Source organism: Corythoichthys intestinalis, chromosome 10, assembly GCF_030265065.1.
Source record: "Corythoichthys intestinalis isolate RoL2023-P3 chromosome 10, ASM3026506v1, whole genome shotgun sequence".
Lineage (NCBI taxonomy): Eukaryota > Metazoa > Chordata > Actinopteri > Syngnathiformes > Syngnathidae > Corythoichthys > Corythoichthys intestinalis.
Genome location: NC_080404.1, coordinates 55638167 through 55661820, shown reverse-complemented (window position 1 = coordinate 55661820; position 23654 = coordinate 55638167). Strand labels below are relative to the sequence as shown.

Below are 23654 nucleotides of genomic sequence, written 5' to 3'. Positions count from 1 at the left end.
TAGCCAACACTACTGATTGCATGCGTCATCGGTGATTCACCTGCGTGCATGTTTTTTTTATTGGTATGCTAATTGGGCACATTGACTTGCATTAGCATAGCCACTCAGGAGCCCTGAAAAATAATAACTAACAAACGCTACGTAATATTTTGAAATCTACTCCACTGACGACTTAACCCCCCCCCCCCCCCAACTCGAAGATTAAGCCTGATGTCAAAAAATCAGAACTTCCCCTTTAAGACCAAATTAATCACCATGAAGCTTTGCAGCCAATTGGTTCAAAGCTTCATGGTGATTAATTTGGTCATTTGGCCATCGCTGCTCTCTTGGGGAAGAGAGTCAATCTCTGCTGCCACTTGCTGTCAACACTTGTCCAACATGCCTGCATGCAGCGCTACAGATGTAAATAACAATTACAGTTACTGTTCTAGTGGTTTCATTAATTCCAAGTTATGGTATTTTGGTAACACTTTGACAGTGGCACCATAAGACTGTCCTTAGTCAATCATAATTATGACATGGCACTGTCATAAGCATTAATGAATGCGGGTGTGGCGTGGCTCAGTGGAAGAGTAGTTGCCCCCCAGAGGTTGTGGGTTCAATTCTCCGTCCTGATGAACATGTCTAAGTATCCTTGCGTAAGATACGGCTTGCTCCTGGTGCTGCGTCACCAGTAGGTGGATGGCGATATAGTGTAAAGTGCTTTGAGCGCCTTGAAAGGTGAAAAAGCGCTATATAACACCATATAACAGATGTCATTTAGTCTTATCTGGCAAATTATCTCACTTTTGAATGGAAGTAAAAGATCCGAGCTGGACATAAATGGAGTTAATGACATCTATCATAAGCATTCAGTAATGCCCATGATAGTGTCATGTCATAATTATGATGGTCTTATGACGCCGCTGTCATATAAAATGTTACCTTTTAACCCAAATAAGCCGCTCTGGATTATAAACCGTAGGATTCAAAATAAAGGAAAAAAGTAGCGGCTTATTGTCCGAAAATTACGGTATTTGTCAGGAAATAAAACACAACCAGTATTCTATTCTAAGGACAGTCGCAAGGAGAAAAAGTTCACATTCAAATCCAGCCACTCGAGTTTTACGTGCACGGGGACCGATCTCCAACTCTTTTTCCATCGTGCAGCCCTTTTATTGACAAAGTCACATGATAATACATAGTAATAGAATATGCAGAAAGTGAGTACATGGCATGCAGTGATTGGTTAGTTCAGAATAGCAACAGTTTAGGAAGTGCCTTGTTCGGTGTGGTTTCTCAAAACTGGATCCTTACTGTGAAACAGAAGTGAAACTTATTACAGCTCAACCTGGGGACTTTCCACAGAAGACATTGTAAGGTACGGCCTTGGAAGCTGTAGCTGGGACGAAAGGGAGTCAAAACTTGATAAGGCAGTCAACTGGTGTCATTTTGGAAGTTCAAAGAAATACAGCACACGCACCTGGATGTATTGTCTAAGAAATGAATATAGTATCACACCAGTAATGTTTTATAAGCACGAATAAAATATATTTTCACAGTATTTTATATTTGCCTTAAACGTTCTAAAATACTTTTACTGTTTTCACTCTTTGATTCGCTTAATTGTTTTTTTAATAATTGTATGGCAACCTGGAGTGCCAGAAAGGCGCCTTCAAATAAAATGTATTATTTTTTCAAGTTTGTAGACGAGCAGAACGCAGATGGCGAAAAAACAAACTCCTAGTTTTTTATGATATCTACAAAGAGAGTCTTCGCAAATACAACCAGGAACTGAAAAATGCTAGACAATCATATTTTTCAGAGATCATTAGTAGAAACACCAACAATACTCGCACACTATTTTCTGTTGTTGACAAACTGACAAACCCACAAGCATCAATACCTCAGGAATTGGCATCTGAGGTGTCCTGTAATAATTTCGCAGCATTCTTTACACACAAAGTACTAATGATTAGACAGACTGTGTGCACCTCCGGATTAACAAATGTTACACTAAATGCCTCCCAACATGTCCCCCACGTCAATCTTAGACAGTTTAGCCTCTTGGACTATGCCACTTTAACAGAAATTGTGTCGAAACTAAAGCCCACAACATGCTGCCTTGACATCCTTCCTTCAAACTTTTTCAAAACTGTTTTTCATTGCGTAGCCCCAGACATACTTCAGATTATAAATACTTCCCTCCAAACAGGAGAGTTTCCTCAGACTTTAAAAACTGCAGTAATAAAACCTCTCCTAAAAAAACCTAATCTGGATGCCTCAACCATTAGTAATTACAGGCCAATATCAAATCTGACATTCCTGGGGAAAATTATCGAAAGGGTTGTGTTTGAACAGATCCAGACTTTTATGATCCAAAACAATCTTTTTAACTCATTTCAGTCTGGATTTCGGCCACAACACAGCACCGAGACTGTGCTTATCAAAGTCCTAAATGATATTCGTCGGAATACCGATGCAGGCAAATCATCTGTTCTGCTACTATTGGATCTCAGCGCCGCATTTGACACGGTTGATCACAACATACTACTCAGCAGATTGGAACAGTGGGTAGGGCTTACTGACACTATTCTTCAGTGGTTCACATCCTATTTACATGATAGGGATTTCTTTGTGTCAATCGGAAATTATCAGTCAGAACGAACCAAATTCACGTGTGGAGTCCCTCAAGGGTCAATTCTTGGACCACTCTTATTTAACATCTATATGCTTCCGTTAGCTCAGATAATGGAACAGTATGACATCTCTTATCACGCCTATGCAGATGACACACAACTATACATTTCTGTGTCCCCACATGATTATAGTCCCTTAGTCTCCCTGAGTAAATGCATTCATCAAATCAATGAATGGATGTGCCAGAATTTTCTCCAGTTAAATGTGGAGAAAACAGAGGTGATCATTTTTGGGCCAAAAAAGGAAAGGTCAAAGATAAGCAGCCAACTTAGCACAATGTCACTTACAGCTACAAATCAAGTCAGAAACCTTGGTGTAATTATTGACTCAGACCTAAAATTTGATAGCCATCTAAAGTCCGTCACTAAATCCGCTTATTACCACCTAAAAAATATAACCAGAATTAAGGGGCTTCTGACTCAACAAGACATGGAAAAACTTATGCATGCATTCGTTTTCAGCAGATTGGACAACTGCAACGGTATATTTACAGGTCTTGATAAAAAATCAGTTGGGAAGCTGCAGCTAGTACAGAATGCTGCAGCCAGAGTCCTCACAAATACAAGGAAGCTGGACCACATTACACCGGTTTTGAAATCGCTACACTGGCTTCCAGTGAGTCAAAGGATAGACTATAAAATACTACAAAACACTTAATGGCCTTGGACCAAAATACATGCTTGACTTGTTAGATTCCTATGAGACATCTAGACCCCTAAGGTCGTCTGGAACGGGTCTTCTGCATGTTCCAAGAACAAGAACCAAGCAGGGTGAGGCAGCATTTAGTTATTATGCTCCTCACCTCTGGAACAAGTTACCCGAACGTCTGAAGTATGCTCAAACTGTTAGCTCCTTTAAATCAGGGCTAAAAACGCTTTTGTTTAGCACTGCATATCCATACCTGTCTATATATTTCAATCTACCTGCCTTCTATTCCTCTTGTGCTTATCTCCATTGCTGATTTCAATGATTATTAGTAGTAGTAGTTTTTGCTTTATTTCTATTTTTGTTTTATTTTTATTTATTTATTTTTATTCTGTGATTAAATGCGATCTTTTGTCTTGGTTTTTACTTTGTGTTGATTTAAATGTGATTTTTATGGTCTTCATGTGATGTAAAGCACTTTGAATTGCCTTGTGTTGAATTGTGCTATATAAATAAATTTGCCTTGCCTTGCCTTACCTTGCCTTTACAAACGAATGGGACAGTTTTTGGCAAATTTTGGGGGAACCGTAAGTTTTTTCCCCCCAAATTCTGTATACAACTTTTACACACCTTACCGTCTCTGAATTTTTGATGTCTGAATTACGTGATTTGGTAATTTTTTTAGGACTAGATTAATTTTGAATTTTTTTTCTCCCAAAAAAATAAAATAAAAAATCGGCAAACAGGTAATTCGAAAAGTTGCATGGAAATTCTGGTCATTTCGATCGAATATCCCATTCTTTTCCAATGGCATTCACAGTGCATTGACGCCCATGCTCACAAATACCAATGAAGGCTATGCACGTTCATGCCATTGACGGCCATGTACAGTGGGGCAAATAAGTATTTAGTCAACCACTAATTGTGCAAGTTGTCCCACTTGAAAATATTAGAGAGGCCTGTTATTGTCAACATGTGTAAACCTCAACCAGAATATCACAATGTTTGATTTTTTTTATTTTAATCTCAATAGTTTGTTATGTACCCTTTGTTGGCAATAACAGAGGCCAAACATTTTCTGTAACTCTTCACAAGGTTTTCACACACTGTTGCTGGTATTTTGACCCATTCCTCCATGCAGATCTCCTCTAGAGCAGTGATGCTTTGGGGCTGTCGTTGGCCAACACGGACTTTCAACTCCCTCCTCACCCCGTGGCATCAAAATGATAACAAGAACGGGGAGCAAAAATCCCAGAACCACACGGGGGGACCTAGTGAATGACCTACAGAGAGCTGGGACCACAGTAACAAAGGCTACTATCAGTAACACAATGCGCCGCCAGGGACTCAAATCCTGCACTGCCAGACGTGTCCCCCTGCTGAAGAAAGTACACGTCCAGGCCCGTCTGCGGTTCACTACAGAGCATTTGGATGATCCAGAAGAGGACTGGGAGAATGTGTTATGGTCAGATGAAACCAAAATAGAACTTTTGGGTAGAAACACAGGTTCTCCTGTTTGGAGGAGAAAGAATACTGAATTGCACCATACCCACTGTGAAGCACAGGGGTGGAAACATCATGCTTTGGGGCTGTTTTTCTGCAAAGGCACCCCTATTATTGATCTGTGTGCGGGAAAGAATGAATGGGGCCATGTATCAAGAGATTTTGAGTGAAAATCTCCTTCCATCAGCAAGGACATTGAAGATGAGACGTGGCTGGGTCTTTCAGCATGACAATGATCCCAAACACACAGCCAGGGCAACAAAGGAGTGGCTTCGCAAGAAGTATTTCAAGGTCCTGGACCTCTTAAACTATTAAAATGCAAAGAAAACTGTTTTAGCCCAGTTATTTCTATAACGAACACAAAAACTGAATTTCATTCAAAATTGTATTTTTTTCAATGATTTGCAAAATTAAAGTTAACATAGACAGCAATAACACCAACCTCCATCTCCTAATTTTTGTTTTCCCTCATTTCCTCATATACTATATGCCAAATCTCAATTCTAACTACTTAAGAACATAGGATATACATTTAAAATTGAAGTTAATTGAAACACTTCCTTTTATTATATATCAATAAAGCTATAAGTTACATACATTCAGAAAAATAAGTACAAATGACTTATATTATGCAGAGTGAAATGAAATATATTTTGAAGATCGCGCAAACATTGACTTTTTTTGACTGATGCATGTGTAATTGATGGCATTGACGGCCATGTACAGTACATCCATATGGTCTTGAAAATATTTGAATGAAAATACGCCCCCTATGGTGCTCGGTCCCCGAGCCCAGTTTCCCGTCAACTGATAGTGAAGTCTATGCACTGGTCATGACACTTTCTAAAATGTAAATATTTTGGAGAAAAGTTCATGACATCCTCTTTTGGTGATTCAGGAATAAGAATATGTACAATAAGGCATGTTTGAACTGCTAATTTAGTTTGTAACTACTCACAGAAAAATCAACCTCTAATTTCACTAAAAAATGCTCAGGGTCTAAAGGGTTAAGGTGCACTTGTGAATCAATCTTTGGCCGCACCTCAGCAGGCAGAAGGTTTTTCTCCGGTGTGGCTTCTTATGTGCTTTCGTAAATTTTGCTTTACAGCGAAACCTCGACCACAAATTGAGCAGGCAAAAGGTTTTTCTCTGGTGTGGGTTGTCATGTGGTCTTGTAGCGTTTTCTGTACAGCGAAACCTCGACCACAAATTGAGCAAACAAAAGGTTTTTCACCAGTGTGGGTTCTTGTGTGTGATATAAAGCCTTTCTTGTGGGTGAAATTTCGGCCACAAACTGAGCATGCGAAAGGTTTTTCACCAGTGTGGATTCTTGTGTGTGGTATTAAGCCTTCCTTGCTGGTGAAATTTTGGCCACAAACTGAGCATGCGAAAGGTTTTTCACCGGTGTGGTATCTCATGTGTCTTTTTACGTCTCGCTTATCAATGAAACGTCGACCACAAATTGAGCAGGCAAAAGGTTTTTCTCCGGTGTGTGTTTTTATGTGGTTTCGTAAGTTTCGGTTTTCAGTGTAACTTCGACCACAAATTGAGCAGGCAAAAGGTTTTTCTAAGGTGTGGGTTCTTACGTGCACTTTTAAGGCGCTTGCGTGTCTGAATCTTTGACCGCAAACGGAGCAAACACAAGGTTTTTCACCAGTGTGGGTTTTTGTGTGTGTTATTGCAGTGCTCTTGTTATGGAATCTTTTGCCACAATCTGAGCAGGAAAAAGGTTTTTCTTCAGCGTGGGTTTTTGAATGAATTTTGAAGGTGGACTTGAGACGAAATCTTTTACCACAAACTGAGCAGGAAAAAGGTTTTTCTTCAGCGTGGGTTTTTGTATGAATTTTGAAGATGGACTCGAGACGAAATCTTTCACCACCAACTGAGCAGACTAAACCCACCCCACTGTGGGTTCTTGTGTGTTTTTTTAAGTGGGACTGGTGACCAAATCTCTGACCGCAAACTGAGCAGACAAAAGGTTTTTCGCCAGTGTGGCACCTCATATGTATACGACAATTATAGCTATTAGCAAAGGTTTTCCCGCACTGAGAGCATTTGCAGTGTTCGTCGTCACGGTGAGATTTCTTATGACCGTCATCGTTGTAAGACGAGTGTGACGTGGCGCCATTTCTATCTGGTGGAGCGCATAAAATGCCTGCTTCTGTTGAGCTGCTGCGGCTTTCGCTCAGATCGTCTTCAGTCTTCAAGGGCTCACCGGTTCCCCTTTTGTTACCTTCCTCCTGTTGACAGGGCTCTGGACCCTTCTCCTTGATTTGGGGGGGCTCAACATCCTCTTTAACGCAGGCAGATTCTGGCTCCTGCCGCTCAGGACCAAGATACTTGCTAAAGCCTGCAAGATGCAAGAAGACATTTTTTATCGACCGTCTGTTCAGCGAGTAGGCCCAAAAAGGCTCACACGCCTGGTGCAGCAACAAAACTCTGCAGCACATTTGGCTGGCGTGATGCGAAAAATAAACGAATCAATCTGCAAAATCAGCTGAGTCCGCAGTCCATCTGCATGCTATAAAGCAATGCTGTATTGTGAGACGCTGACCCGGGTGACGTCACGTTTGCATTCGTCCTAAACCCGAGACTGGAGCCGGAAATCATTCATTTTCATGGCGCAGGATTCAAAAATTGAATTTATAAAGCGATTGCTTCCACACTCATCCAAGCGGTCAATTTCATTCAGGAGCATAAAATACCGTGTGAAATATGAAATTAACATGCTTTTTGGTGTAATACGCACTTTAAAGAGTATATGACAGGAGAAAAAAAAGTCTTAAATACCATTATTATGTGAATGAGAATCGTATTTTGAGACGATTCGACTATATACAACAATTTAGCAAAGCGCAGATGACGAGAAATTAAGTCTTTTAATCTGATTTTTGAATTTTGAAACTCCTAAAAGGCGCACACACCTCTTCCTCATACAGCAAGATTTTTCTGCAGCCGTTTGGCTGGCGTGATGCGAAAAATAAACGTATTAATCCGCAAAATCAGCTGAATCCTTAGTTCTTCTCATACAACAGTACGGCTTTATAGTGAAGAGGACTCCTTCTACCGTACACGTCACAGCGCCCTCTTTCTCAACTCGAGACTGTTGCCAGAAGTCACGGGTGCGGGATTTAAAAAAAACTAAATAAATATAGCGATCGCTTCCACACATATCCAAGCGGTCCATATCATTCAGGAGCATAAAATACTGCGTGTATTATGAAATAAACATGCTTTTTCGTGTCACATGCACTTTAAGGTGACAATAAAAATGCTTTTTTAAATTACTGATTGTTGTTATGATTATTATTCCATTTTTTATTCATAATTTATTTGTTTTGCTCTGTGTAATTGCTATTTGTAATAGTACCGGCACATGAGTGTAGGTTTTTGGGCTGTGGAACGAATTTATCGAATTACAATGTATTCCTATGGAAAAATCCTGCCCGACATACGAACATTTCGATTGACAATCAAGGTCCTGGAACGAATTAACTTTGTATGTAGAGGTACCACTGTACATTTATTTATCCTTTACTATGTGGATTGATTCTATTTTGATCAATTTAACTGCAATTAATTGATACATTCACGTCAAAATGAGCCCGTCCTATTGTCACACAACAAAGATTGGACACACTACCGCATAAAGACGAAATGGATTGAACGACCGCCACCAAGGGACAGTTTCGGCTTTTTCTTCAGACAGAGCCTCGCTCTCCCCTCAAGGTGAGCAACGTGATACTTACATAACAGCGAGTGTGTGGTGGCGTCGTCACTCTCTGATGGTTGAGCAATGAGGTCGTCTGCTTCTCTTGAACAACTGTTGCTGTCAATGGGAGGTTCCGCCCCTCCGGTGGCCTCACTCGTACCCTCCCTAGTCCACTTGAAGATGTCGTCCACTTTAACAAATGGAGGGTCCTCATTCTCCATTTTATGTGGATGAGGTTGCTGCTGCTCCTTGATGTGGGGGTTCTCAACTTTAATCAAATACTTCTCTTGCTCCTCTTTAATGTGGACGAATTCGTCGTCGTCCTCCTTTTTGATGTGGGACAACTCTTCCTCCTCTTCTTCTTTGATGTGAGCAAACTCCAGGCGTTGCTCTTGACTGACATCTGCAAGACCGAGACCGTCATCACACAAGGACCAAATCTTACTTCTTCATTTGCCTTATTGAACCCCAAAAATATGTACAGGGCTGTACAGTGTGATCGTTTTGCTCGCCTTTGTACGGAGGTAGATTTCGGTCTTCATTATTCAATTTTAAAAAAGTTACTTCAAATAAATATTTTCAATTTAAAAAAAAGAAGTTTTTTTCAATCAAAGAAAAAAAGTTTGAATGCAAAACTAATTCTCAAAAAAATACATTTGAACATTATTTTACTTTGAATTTTTTTCTTTTTTCTTTTTTTTTTTTTTTTTAATTGAAACAACTTTTTGGGATTAAACTAATGTAGTTTTGTGTTTGGACCACATGTTGGGTAGGACATTTGCATCTTTATAATACTGCTTCAACGATTATCGTATACTACACTACCCCAAGACTCGAAATAAAGTACTCTGATAAAATTCTGATGTATCATTTCAAAATAAAAGAACTTTGAAAATTGCCCATTTTTGCTGTCATTTCGCCTTATTTCAAAAATTGATTTAAAAAAAAAAAAAAATCTGGGATATATCGAAGGACCGTTTCACTTCTGAGGTACAACACTACAGTATCCCAAGGCATGGAACTAAAGTACTCCGATAAAATTCTGATGTATCATTTCAAAATAAAAGTACTTTGAGAATTGCCCATTTTTGCTATCATTTCGCCTGATTTCAAAAATTGATTTAAAAAATCTGGTAGATATCCAAAGACCGTTCCACTTCTGAGGTACACTACAGTGTCCCAAGATTCGAACTAAAGTACTCTGATAAAATTCTGATGTATCATTTCAAAATAAAAGTACTTTGAAAATTGCCCATTTTTGCTGTCATTTCGCCTGATTTAAAAAAAATTGATTAAAACAAATCTGGTTGATATCCAAAGACCGTTCCACTTTTCATGTATACTCGACTAACCCAAGGCATGGAACTAAAGTACTCAGATAAAATTCATATGTATCATTTCAAAATAAAAGTACTTTGAAAATCGCCCATTTTTGCTGTCTTTTCGCTTGATTTCAAAAATTGACTAAAAAATCTGGTAGATATCCAAAGACCGTTCCACTTCTGAGGTACACTACAGCATCCCAAGACTCGAACTAAAGTACTCTGATAAAATTCTGATGTATCATTTCAAAATAAAAGTTTTTTGAAAATTGCCCATTTTTGCCATCATTTCGCCTGATTTCAAAAACTGATAATCTGGTAGATATCCAAAGACCGTTCCACTTCTGAGGTACACTACAGTATCCCAAGACTCGAACTAAAGTACTCTGATAAAATTCTGATGTATCATTTCAAACTATAAGTACTTTGAAAATTGCCCATTTTTGCTGTCATTTCTCCGATTTCAAAAATTGATTAAAAAAAAAAAAAAAAATCTGGGAGATATCCAAGGACCGTTTCACTTCTCAAGTACACTAGACTAACCCGAGACTTGTACTAAAGTACTCAGATTTAACTCTGATGCACTATTTTAAAATAAAAGTACTTTGAAAATTGCCCATTTTTGCTATCATTTCACCTGATTTCAAAAATTGATTTAAATTTAAAAAAAAAAAAAAAAAACAAAGCTGGTGGATATCCTAAGACCGTTCCACTTCTGAGGTATACTACACTACCCCAAGACTCGAACTAAAGTACTCTGATAAAATTCTGATGTATCATTTCAAAATCATATCTGTCTCACACAGCGGGGCAAATAAGTATTTAGTCAACCACTAATTGTGCAAGTTCTCCCACTTGAAAATATTAGAGGCCTGTAGTTGTCAACATGGGTAACCCTCAACCATGAGAGACAGAATGTGGAAGAAAAAAAACCCCCAGAAAATCACATTGTTTGATTTTTACATAATTTATTTTCAAATCATGGTGAAAAACAAGTATTTGGTCAATACCAAAAGTTCATCTCAATACTTTGTTATGTACCCTTTGTTGGCAAAACCGGAGGCCAAACGTTTTCTGTAACTCTTCACAAGCTTTTCACACACTGTTGCTGGCATTTTGGCCCATTCCTCCATGCAGATCTCCTCTAGAGCAGCCGACAAATCTGCACCAACTATGTGATGCCATCATGTCAATATGGACCAAACTCTCTGAGGAATGCTTCCAGCACCTTGTTGAATCTATGCCATGAAGAATTGAGGCAGTTCTGAAGGCAGAAGGGGGTCCAAACCATTACTAGCATGGTGTACCTAATAAAGTGGCCGGTGAGTGTAGATCGTCATAAAAAAAAAAAATAATAATAATAATACCGTTTGAGGCTCAGCTCAGGTATTTTAATTTTTCATGTTCCTTATCCGATTACTCGACTGATCGAACTAACTAGTCCATCGATCAATCGACTAATAAAATATTCAATAGCTGCAGCCCTACTTGTGACTCAATCTTTATCCGCACCTGAGCAGGCAGGAGGTTTTTCTCCATGGTGGGTTCTTATGTGGTATTGTAAGCCGTTCTTTACAGTGAAACCTCGACCACAAATTGAGCAGGCAAAAGGTTTTTCTCCAGTATGGGTTCTCATGTGGTATTGTAAGCCGTGCTTTTCAGTGAAACCTCGACCACAAATTGAGCAGGCAAAAGGTTTTTCTCCGGTGTGGGTTCTCGTGTGGCTTTGTAAGCCTTGCTTTACAGTGAAACCTCGACCGCAAATTGAGCAGGCAAAAGGTTTTTCTCCGGTGTGGGTTCTCATGTGGGTTTGTAAGCTTCGCTTTACAGTGAAACCTCGACCGCAAATTGAGCAGGCAAAAGGTTTTTTACCAGTGTGGGTTTTTGCGTGTGATGTTAAGAGGCCCTTCTGGGTGAAATTTCGGCCACAAACTGAGCACGTGAAAGGTTTTTCTCCACTGTGGCTTCTTGAGTGTGATTTAAGGTGGCTCTTGTAGTTGAACGTTTTGCCACAAACTGTGCACATGAAAAGTTTTTCGCCAGTGTGGGTTCTTGTGTGTGATATTAAGTAGCTCTTGTAGTTGAAAGTTTTGCCGCAAACTGTGCACACGAAACGTTTTTCGCCAGTGTGGGTTCTTGTGTGTTTGATTAAGGCACTCTCATGGCAGAATGTTTGGCCACAAACTGAGCAAGGAAAAGGTTTTTCTCCAGGGTTGGCTCTCATGTGCCTTTTTAAGTTTCTCTTGTCAATGAAACCTCGACCACAAATTGCGCAGGCAAAAGGCTTTTCTCCGGTGTGGATTTTCATGTGCCTTTTGAAGTTTTGCTTATCGATGAAACCTCGACCGCAAATTGAGCAGGCAAAAGGTTTTTCTCCGGTGTGGATTTTCATGTGCCTTTCTAAGTTTTGCTTATCAATGAAACCTCGACCGCAAATTGAGCAGGCAAAAGGTTTTTCTCCGGTGTGGGTTTTCATGTGCCTTTTTAAGTTTCGCTTATCAATGTAACCTTGACCGCAAATCGAGCAGGCAAAAGGTATTTCTCCAGTGTGTGTTTTTATGTGCCTTTTAAAGTTTTGCTTATCAATGAAACATCGACCGCAAATTGAGCAACAAAAAGGTTTTTCTCCAGTGTGGGTTGTCATGTGACTTTTTAAGTTTTTCTTATCAATGAAACTTTGACCACAAATTGAGCAGGCACAAGGTTTTTCTCCGGTGTGTGTTTTTAGGTGCTTTTGTAAGGTGGACTTGTTACCAAAACCTTGACCGCAAACTGAGCAGACAAAAGGTTTTGCACCAGTGTGGCACCTCATATGTATACGACAATTATAGATATTAGAGAAGGTTGTCCCACACTGAGAGCATTTGCAGTGTTTGTCGTCACGGTGAGATTTCTTATGACCGTCATCGTTATAAAACGACTGTGACGTGGTGCTTTTTCTATCATGTGGAGCGTTGAAAATGTCTGCTTCTGTTGAGCTGCTGCCCCCGCTGAGATCATCATCTTTCTTCAAGGGCTCACCAGTCCACTTGTTGATACCATCCTCCTCTTGACAGGGCTCTGGCTCCTCCTCTTTGATTCGGGGGGGCTCAACATCCTCTTCAACGCCAGGAGATTTTGGTTCCTGCCGCTCAGGACCAAGATATTCGCTGAAACCTGCGAGACGCAAGAAGACATAATTGATGGTAGTTTCCTTAGTGTCTCTGCGCTACAATTTTTTCATTGCCTCATAACGTATGTAGAATGAAGAATACTGTAGTCATGTACAAAGAGCATTTTGAATAGAAAATGCTAAAATAAAAGGTTCATGGTACGTGTTTCCATGACAACCTCTTAGCCATTTCCTGTTTTGGTCTCGCGTCACGTGACTGATGAGGCGGGTGGGCATTCGCGCCGAGTGTTGAGACGTTGCGAGGGAATGTTGATCTATGGATATCCATGAATGAAGGTGAGTATTTTTCCTTCATTCTGGAGGGTATGAGCAAAAGGTTGGACCCCCTACATGCGCGGCCGTTTCGTAGCTTTGCCGTAGCAACGACGGGCAGTCATCGCTCCGAGTCGGCAAGCTTTGTTTACATCATATGCGTGTTCAACATTTATCAGGGTCCCCCCAGGATTGATAAATCTAAATTCAAGACTTTTAAGACCTTTTTTAATGCCATTTCAACTGAAAATGAATACTTTTCTTGCACCCGTTATTTAGATAATATTGAATCATATTAAAAAAAAATAAAGCACTGAACATCAAATTTAACCTCAATTACTAAGTGTGTTTGACAAAAGAATGCACATTTATTGAAGGTAAGATTAAAACAAAAAGTTTTGTGCCACAGACCGGCCCTCTTTATGTCATGACCTACCTTATTAAAATATTGTAATAATAATCGTGCTGTCAAGCGATTAATTTTTTAAAATCGCGACTAATCGCATGTCGTCAATAGTAAACTTGCGATTTTTTAAAATGCATAAATTATATCTTTCAATTTCTAAATACACCTATTAGCACAGGAGTTCATCAAATTTAAGCCTCATTAGAAACAAGAAAATAGTTTTCCTTTACACTTGTAAAGATGAATCAAATATGAATTTTCCCCAGATAACTTGTAAAAAGGGAGGCACAGAAGAAGAGCATGTCTACTGACAGTTCTCAAGGGCTCAAGCGCAGGTTCTGTGTGAAGTTACCATTTTATTTTTGGGGTACTAGCTATAATTTTATCTTATATTAGACTGACTTTTTAAAGAATGAGGAACCTTTTGCAGATGTTTTGAATTACACATGTAGCAAGTGCGTACAAAACTGAAGCTTTTCATCATATTCATTTTTTTTTTTTTTTGGTTTGTGGTACATGCAAATTGACATACTCAATTTTGTTGGTTTAATCTACCAAAATAAAACAACTTTTACTTGATATTCAGAATTTTGGGGGCATACTGTATATAGTTTAAAAAAATAAAAAATTAATATATCATTACTTATGAGTGTTTTCATATTATTCATGACAAAATTACCGCAATTAAATGTGAAAGACTGAATGATTGATTGAAAGAATAATTGAACTCACCAAAACGGCTGTCTCCCAATGCACCTATACAGTTCACACACCTGTGTATTTCAGGGTAGTTCACGCTCATCAGTCCACCTCAGAGTGCAATGTTTTGGGTTAAAATGCCCAACTTATGTTTTGCCTGAGAACGTGGATTTCACCCCAATCCTTCGTCTTTGTGCCCAAAAATAGTGCCTGGAGCCTCCATGGTGGAAGTTTTAGTGGTGCTCTCATTAAAATGATTTCATTCTGCATGTTCATTTACGGTTTATCGCTGTACTTTTATCCAAATATGCTCAAAAACAACGATAATGGGTCGCGCCAACAGCCAGATGGGTTCACGCTCGTCATGCTGCCTCAACGTGCCCCATTTCGGCCATTAAAACCCGAAATTAAGTTTTTCCAGAATCAAGTCAACAGGATGATATCACGATACTCTTTCCCGGAGGAAGAGCTGGCGGCATTGGAGAATGGGGTATCGAATTTCAAACTACGGAATGCTAGAAGGGCCACAATTTATCGCGCAAAGCGAGTTGCGTCATACCGTTAGTAAATAGTTTAACTGAAAGCTTCGTTAAAAATGTGTATTACGGCCGGCCCAGCGGGAACTGTCCCGGTTCTCCCGATTAGCCACTCCGGGCCTGGTACTGTGCGATTGCCTGCTGTTGTGATGTTCATGCTAACGGCGCGCACGCACGAGGTGCAGTGCATCGTAAAAATTCTAAGCGTCATCTTTGTTATGGATTTAAAAAAAAAAAAAAAAAAAAAAAAAAAAAAAAAAAAACTTCGCCACGGATATAATTTAGGTTGCACTGAGATGTTCTTGAAAATTAAAACCACGGTGAAAAAATTCCAGACTTACGACAGCTAATTTAATACTTTTAATACCTTTAATAATGGAAAACTAAATTCAATGCCTTTTTAATACTTTTAATAACCTGCGGGTACCCCGATTTATCCCAGTGTTTCCCATCAATGAACGAGACTGTGGCGGCCCGCCACAGTCTCGTTTGTAAATGGGTCAGTTGACAGAAGGACTGTTATTGTTGTGGTAATGTAGTACGTATGAGGGTCAAATAAAAAGGAAAAAGGAGGACTATGGCGGCGGTCTGAAACCCGCGGCTCTCGGGCCGCATGCGGCTCTTTAGCGCTGCTTCGGAGCTTTTTTTTTTTTTTTTTTAAATGGAAAAAGATGGGGGGGGAAATATATTTTTTGTTTTAGTAGGATTTCTAGGAGGACAAACATGACACAAACATTCTTTCAATTCATTAATATTGTAATGAAAAACTTGTGGTGGCATCGTACAACAGAGTAGGCACGTGGTGCGCTATAGGATCCACTGCAGGGAAAATAAACATTTAATCATGAAGGCTAATTATGTATTTCTAGCCAACTTAGTCATTTCTATTGTAGGCTAATATAGCTAGTATAGATAATTATAAGGCTTGTACAAAGCTTTTAATTTTTTACTGCTCCAGACATACTGTATCAGTTGCTTTTTTTTGGGGGGGGGGGATCAAATATGGCTCTTTCAACAGTTTGGGTTGTCAACCCTGAGTCACTACGAGATGTAAGTCGTACTATTGCTACGAGAAAAAAAGTTGCGTTATTACATAGGGTAACGTAGCGTAACGTAAAATTCGCCGTGGCACGACATGGTGAGGCTGTCCGACTCCGATGCAGCCCACCACCACAGTTTCAAAAAATCCTATGGGAAACACTGTATCCCGTGAGGTGATGTGTTCGTTTAGCATCTCTGGGATGTGTTGTAAGTCTGACTGAGTGTAAAGTGCTTAGTTGCCGCCACGTTTTGTGGCCAAATTGACCGCGTGTGTGTTGAGAGGAGTACTTCCGGGTTGTTAATGTGCACGGCTGCACGTGCATCCGCGCCCGCCACCTACCTTTTTGTGTTTATTGCACCGTACAATCCACTTGTGTGTTGTTGATTATTGTGCCGTCAGTTTGCATTGTTTTACATTGGCACTGATATGCTGTTAACCATAACCCGAAATTCAGAAGTTTTGACATGAGGCTTGAATCTTAAAGAGTTAGCGGGGTTTAGTTGGCCTGTGGAGTTGATTTCAACAAATTCCAAGCAGTTTGTGAGATATTTGTTAGTTTCAGGGCTCCGGAGTGGCTAAGCTAGCGCAAAATTCTGATATTCCCCTTTAAATTCAATCATCGGAAAGTCAATTACATGCGATGACATTTTTCTGTTGTCATTCTTATGTTGAGGCGGCAAAGGGGGAAAAATGGGTAAAAAGTAACTGATAGTTTAATTTTAAAGTAACTTAGTTACTTTGATAATGAAGTAATCAGTAAAGTAACTAGATTACTTTTTTGAGGCGTAATCAGTTTTTAAATTACTTTTTCAAGTAATCTGTGACAACAATGCCATTGTATATATACTGTATTCCAAATGAAGTGGTATCGGTATGGTATTTGCCAATACTGCGCGGCCAGGTATCGGTATTGGGGCCAAAAAATGGTATCGGTGCAACACTAATAAATAGAGACATTTATTTAGCTTTTACTGTGTGGATTCTATTTTGATCAATTTAACTGTGATTAATTGATGTAAAAATGAGTCCGTCATATTTTCACACAACAAGGATTGGACACACAAGGATTGGATTGGCAGGGGTCAGGAACCTATGGCTCGCGAGCCAGATCTGGCTCTTTTGACGGCTGCATCTGGCTCGCAGACAAGTCTTTATCTAAAAAAAAAAAAAAGTTTCGTTATACGTCTTTGCGCGTCACCGTCGACTATAAAGCCGGTTCGCAGTAATTTTGGTGGGAAAGTGGCAAACATACATCCTGTTGCGTCTACAAGATAATTAAACGGATAAAAGACATACCTCTGTCGGCAAGAACTGTTCACGATCGTACCATCATGATGTCAAATCAAATTGAGGCAAGGCAAGTGAAGGACATCAATGCGGCAACGTTTTTGTCTTTCGCTTTGGATGAGTCAACAGATGTAAGTAATTTATCCCAGTTCAGCGTGATTGCAAGGTTTTAACTATGAAAGGGACAACAACAGGTGAGGATTTATTTAAGTCCTTCACTGAGTTGGCTAAAGAAAAAAATCTACCGATGGATAAACTGGTTGCGGTGTGCACTGATGGTGTTCTGAGGATTCGTGGCGCTTCTTCGTGAACGTGGAAAGAGACGAATCCCAAGTTTCTCAATGCCTGCATGAAGCTTAACCTCACAAAGTATCAACCAGACTACAAATAATGGTAAGAAATATTCATCATTGATCAGCAACAGCATAACAATGTTATTAAACACTTTAAAAGTGTTGATATTAGAGATGTCCTGATCCGATATTTGGATCGGACGCCGATATGGGCAAAAAAATGCGCGTCGGTATCGGGTCGGCCGACACGGAAAAATTCCGATCCAGACTTCCGATCCAGTTTTTGTTTTTAAAAGTCCGGTCCGGGTTTTCCAGCGCACCAATTTACATAATCCATTCTAGTTTTTGCTTCGGTTTCCCTAAAATCCGGTCCGCATTTTACGGCACACCTTCAACACACTACATTACCGTCGCCCAATTTACCGAGAGACTTTATTGGTAAAAATGTCAACTGTGTGGGATCATTTCACCTTAAAGGACGACAAAGACGAAGAGGCAGAGTGCAACATATGCCACAATAAAGTCAAGTGTGGTGGTAAAGCTGTGAGAAGTTTTAATACAACCAACCTAATCAAGCATTTAGCGAAATACCACCACAAACAATATGAGGAGTATGCTAAGAAAACCGAAGACAAAAAAAAAAGGTCCTACGCAACTAACACTGGCAGAAACCTTTGCGATGTGTGACAAACTGGCACTCGAGAGGTCCCAAAGCCCAGGGAATAACAAGAGTCACTGCCAAAGAATTCATTCTGGATGACGAGCCATTATCTCTCGTGAGTAAAGACGCACCATCCAACACTTAGAACCACGGTACAACATGCCCAGCCGTCATTACATCCTTGAGCGATTAGGCCGTGGAAGATTCGAGAACGATTCACAAGCATCCAAATTCCGATTATTGAAATATGTCGAGTAAAGCGGAACTAATACACAGCGCGCAACCGCATTGCGTCCCGAGAGTAAACCTCATGCTTGTCATAGACCCTGGTAATGCCAATGCTCGACTCACGGCTTTAGCTCAACTCATGCCGCTGGATAAAAAAAAACACAAGAATACCTGACTGCTGCTGACAGCCGCTACAAACTACGTCAACGTCGTTTTACTGTAAATAATAGATATCATATGTATATAGAACTAGATGCAAGATGACAGACTCGACGGCGTTAGCAACATTAAAGTATGGAAAACTACATGTGTTAGCAAACAGCCGCCATCTTAAAGCAGGAGACTTCCCTAGTAGGCTGTTGTGAACCTTCCAAGCCAACCTAATTAACTTTTTATCTAAAATACTCCTAAATGGGCAAAATCTTGACTTGAATCTATCTTCAAAACAGTTTTAAAACTTTAACATGTTGAAAGTAGACAGAAGGGAAATTATGGAATAACGGGAGCAATGTTAACAACTTTAACAGTTGATTCGCAAAATTAAATGAATTGAATGTAGTTTAAAGCTGCTGATACAGAATGGGGACTTGAGTATTTTATTTACTGTTTTAAAATGTTAACTTGATACTGAAATAGTCGTTTATTTAAACCTGAGAGGCTTTTTATACATTTTTGTAACTAATGCACGAAACATTAAAAGCATCTAATAGCTTGGGGGGTATGTGGGATTTTCCACTGAGGTTGTTGGTGTGTTTTGCTTTTTTAAGACAGTTTACAATATTATTTGCACGTTTTACTGACTGACTATGCCATTTCTGTTTGTTATTTATAATGTTTTGTGTTTGTCACTGAAGAAACAGGTCAGTTTCTTGATACCAACCGTTGTGTGTTATTCAAACTCACCTAATTCAGCTGGCTAGTTGTTATCAAGAGTACTAAAACCCTTTTCAACATGAGTCTGACAACTAAGTAAGGAGGCTAAATAACTTTAATACATGCTCAGATAGGCCGGTATCGGTCAGTATCGGTATCGGATCGGAAGTGTAAAACAATATCGGTATCGGATTGGATGTGCAAAAACCTGGATCGGGACATCCCTAGTTGATATTACATTAAATGCGCACATTTTTAGTTTTAAACATATTGTATGGCTCTCAAGGAATTACATTTTAAAATGTGTGGTGTTAATGGCTCTCTCAGCCAAAAAGGTTCCTAACCCTGCACTATCGCATAAAGACGAAATGGATTGAACGACCACCACCAAATGACAATTCCGGCTTTTTCTTCAGACAGAGCCCCGCATTCCCCTCAAGGTGAGTAACGTGATACTCACAGAACAGCGAGTGTGATGTGGCATCGTCATTCTCTGATGGTTGAGCGATGAGGTGGGATCCTTCTTTTGAACAACTGCTGCTGCTGCCACTGGGAGGCTCCGCTCCTCTGCTCGGACCTCCATTTTCAACCTTCAAGGGCTCACCAGTCCACTTGGAGACCTCCTCTTTCACGTCCTCCTTTTTAAGGGCATAAGGTTGCTGCTGCTCCTCAATGTTGGGGTTCTCAACTTTAATCAAATACTCCTGTTGCTCCTCTTTAATGTGAACGAATTTGTCGTCCTCTGCCTTCTTGATGTGTGACAACTCTTCTTCCTCCTCCTCTTCTTTGGTCTGAGCAAACTCCTGGCGTTGCTCTTGACTGACATCTGCAAGACCAAGACCATCATCACACATGAGCCAAATCTGATTTCTTTATTTGCCTTATTCAATCCCCGAAATATTTACAAGGCTGTACAGTGGGATTGTTTTGCCCGCATTTGTAAATTTTGAAAAATTTTGATCTCGAAATTTTTCATTGAAAATGTTTTCTTTAATTGAAGCAATCTTTTTTGTGTTTGGGTTTATTATGGGTAGGACATTTTATTTGCTCACTGCTAAGTAGAGCTGAAACGAGTACTCGAGCAACTCGAGTAACTCGAGTTTAAAAACTGATCCGAGTAATTTTATTCACCTCGAGTAATCGTTTATTTTGACAGCTCTCAGCATCACGTTTTGCTCGGACTACTTTTAATGCGGGACAACGCGCTGTCACGTGCGGAGAGGAAGAAGGGGGAAAAAAAAAAACTTACTGCAGCCGACAGCCGCCACAAACAACGCCGACGTTGCTAAATACTAGCCCATACGATGCTACGTTGGTACAGGTAGCGTCTCATGCGTCTCATAGAGATCACATGTATGTTGAACTAGATGCTAAATGACAGACTCGGCCGCGTCTGGGCAGCTTTAGTAAACAGCCGCCATCTTAAAGCAGTAGAGCGCTAAGCGCTAATAAAGAGCGCTAAGCGCTAATAAAGAGCGCTAAGCGCTAATAAATAAGATTAACGTTCCTGTTCTGAAGTCACGTTAGCCCTGCGGAGGGCTAGGTTTCTATTAATTATGACCACTGTCGATGCTTGGCTAACGTGTCTTACATACAGGCTTTAACATAACATAGCATTGTGGAGTGATGAGGGTGTAAAATAAAAACTTAATCATGCTAACTATCAATTTTAGCTCAGTAGTCATTGCTGGATAAAACACCAAGTAGCACTGGTGCTAATGTGCTCCAATACAGCCTGTATCATACATTTATTTTGAACACTGCAAAAACTCTAAATCCTATCAGGACTTACAGTTTAGACTAACTTAAAACTTAACTAGAACTTAAAAATGGCTTGACACAAAGAGAAATTCAATTGAAAGACGTGGGAAAAAATCCAAACTTTTAGGTGATGTGTGTTATCAAGCGTAACGGCATTTTTAGGTAAGATATATATATATTTTTTTGTAATAAGATCTAAAGTTTTTTGAGTGAAAGCAGTGAATTAGTCTTTTTTTTTTTTTTTTTTTTTTAATTCTAGTTACATCTGAGATGCAATTGTTGGCTGTTTTCAACAATATACATCGAAAATAAAGACATTGATTGACTGAAAATGGTTCAAAATTAGATGAAATGTCTTGTTTTCTCATGTATATTTATAATTGCTCTTCACCTAAAAATATATTTGTTTTATCCGATTACTCGATTAATCGATAGAATTTTCAGTCGATTACTCGATTACTAAAATATTCGATAGCTGCAGCCCTACTGCTAAGTACTTCACCAAGCGACATCGTCACCAAGAAGGCTCAGTTGTCAGTCCATAACATAGTATTGAGATGAACTTTTGGTATCGACCAAATACTTATTTTCCACCATGATTTGCAAATAAATTCTTTAAAAATCAAACAATGTGATTTTCTGTTGTTGTTTTTTTTTTCCAAATTCTGTCTCTCATGGTTGAGGTTTACCCATGTTGACAATTACAGGCTTCTCTAATATTTCAAGTGGGAGAACTTGCACAATTACTGGTTGACTAAATACTTATTTGCCCCACTGTATGTGTTATTCACAAATATTTGGGAACTGTGGTGACCACTACCTTTTGACAGAATTCACCTAGGGAACTTATGTGGGGCATGTTGTGTTCCGGGGGGAAAAGATATTTTGCCATGCGCGTTTCCGGTAAGCTTGAGAACGATAAACCGATACGACCGGATATCCGGTTTTACAGGTGAGAGATACAGCTGTATCGATAGTAAAGTTACCATTCGACAGTAATTAGCCATTAAATAGTCAATGAACCGATAGTAGAGATAGAATCCGGCTATCGCGAGCACAAGAATCGGCTTCAATGCATTGTTTAATATGATAATAATAATTTAGCTTTTACCTCACATGCTGCGCTTGAGTCATTCACCACACAGCGCACTTACAGTGCCTTGCAAAAGTATTCGACCCCCTTGAATCTTGCAACTTTTCGCCACATTTCAGGCTTCAAACATAAAGATATGAAATTTAATTTTTTTTGTCAAGAATCAACAACAAGTGGGACACAATCGTGAAGTGGAACAACATTTATTGGATAATTTAAACTTTTTTAACAAATAAAAAACTGAAAAGTGGGGCGTCCAATATTATTCGGCCCCTTTACTTTCAGTGCAGCAAACTCACTCCAGAAGTTCAGTGAGGATCTCTGAATGATCCAATGTTGTCCTAAATGACCGATGATGATAAATAGAATCCACCTGTGTGTAATCAAGTCTCCGTATAAATGCACCTGCTCTGTGATAGTCTCAGGGTTCTGTTTAAAGTGCAGAGAGCATTATGAAAACCAAGGAACACACCAGGAAGGTCCGAGATACTGTTGTGGAGAAGTTTAAAGCCGGATTTGGATACAAAAAGATTTCCCAAGCTTTAAACATCTCAAGGAGCACTGTGCAAGCCATCATATTGAAATGGAATGAGCATCAGACCACTGCAAATCTACCAAGACCCGGCCGTCCTTCCAAACTTTCTTCTCAAACAAGGAGAAAACTGATCAGAGATGCAGCCAAGAGGCCCGTGATCACTCTGGATGAACTGCAGAGATCTACAGCTGAGGTGGGAGAGTCTGTCCATAGGACAACAATCAGTCATACACTGCACAAATCTGGCCTTTATGGAAGAGTGGCAAGAAGAAAGCCATTTCTCAAAGATATCCATAAAAAGTCTCGTTTAAAGTTTGCAACAAGCCTCCTGGGAGACACGCCAAACATGTGGAAGAAGGTGCTCTGGTCAGATGAAACCAAAATTGAACTTTTTGGCCACAATGCAAAACGATATGTTTGGCGTAAAAGCAACACAGCTCATCAACCTGAACACACCATCCCCACTGTCAAACATGGTGGTGGCAGCATCATGGTTTGGGCCTGCTTTTCTTCAGCAGGGACAGGGAAGATGGTTAAAATTGACAGGAAGATGGATGCAGCCAAATACAGGAACCTTCTGAAAGAAAACCTGTTGGTATCTGCACAAGACCTGAGACTGGGACGGAGATTTATCTTCCAACAGGACAATGATTCAAAACATAAAGCCAAATCTACAATGGAATGGTTAAAAAAATAAACGTATCCAGGTGTTAGAATGGCCAAGTCAAAGTCCAGACCTGAATCCAATGGAGAATCTGTGGAAAGAGCTGAAGACTGCTGTTCACAAACACTCTCCATCCAACCTCAATGAGCTCGAGCTGTTTTGCAAGGAAGAACGGGCAAGAATGTCAGTCTCTCGATGTGCAAAACTGATAGAAACATACTCCAAGCGACTTACAGCTGTAATTGGAGCAAAAGGTGGCGCTACAAAGTATTAACGCAAGGGGGCCGAATA

The 23654-nt window shown here is 39.8% G+C and overlaps 1 protein-coding gene across 2 annotated transcripts in view; it reads right to left on the bottom strand.

Moving 5' to 3' along the window:
* Window positions 1–482: 482 nt before the first annotated feature.
* Window positions 483–23654, bottom strand: part of LOC130923203 (oocyte zinc finger protein XlCOF6-like) — a 28509-nt gene continuing 5337 nt past the window's right edge. Inside the window, exons 2-5 of one of the 2 annotated variants that reach the window (XM_057848725.1) lie at window positions 19771–20136; window positions 12883–13017; window positions 8577–8942; window positions 484–7177 (exon numbers count right to left, since the gene is read on the bottom strand). In XM_057848725.1, coding sequence (XP_057704708.1) covers window positions 5871–7177; window positions 8577–8942; window positions 12883–13017; window positions 19771–20136 — 2174 coding nt within the window. In that variant the 3' untranslated portion in view covers window positions 484–5870. Of the gene's footprint in view, window positions 7178–8576; window positions 8943–12882; window positions 13018–19770; window positions 20137–23654 lie in introns of both variants that reach the window. The other variant, XM_057848726.1, reaches the window with a different exon arrangement.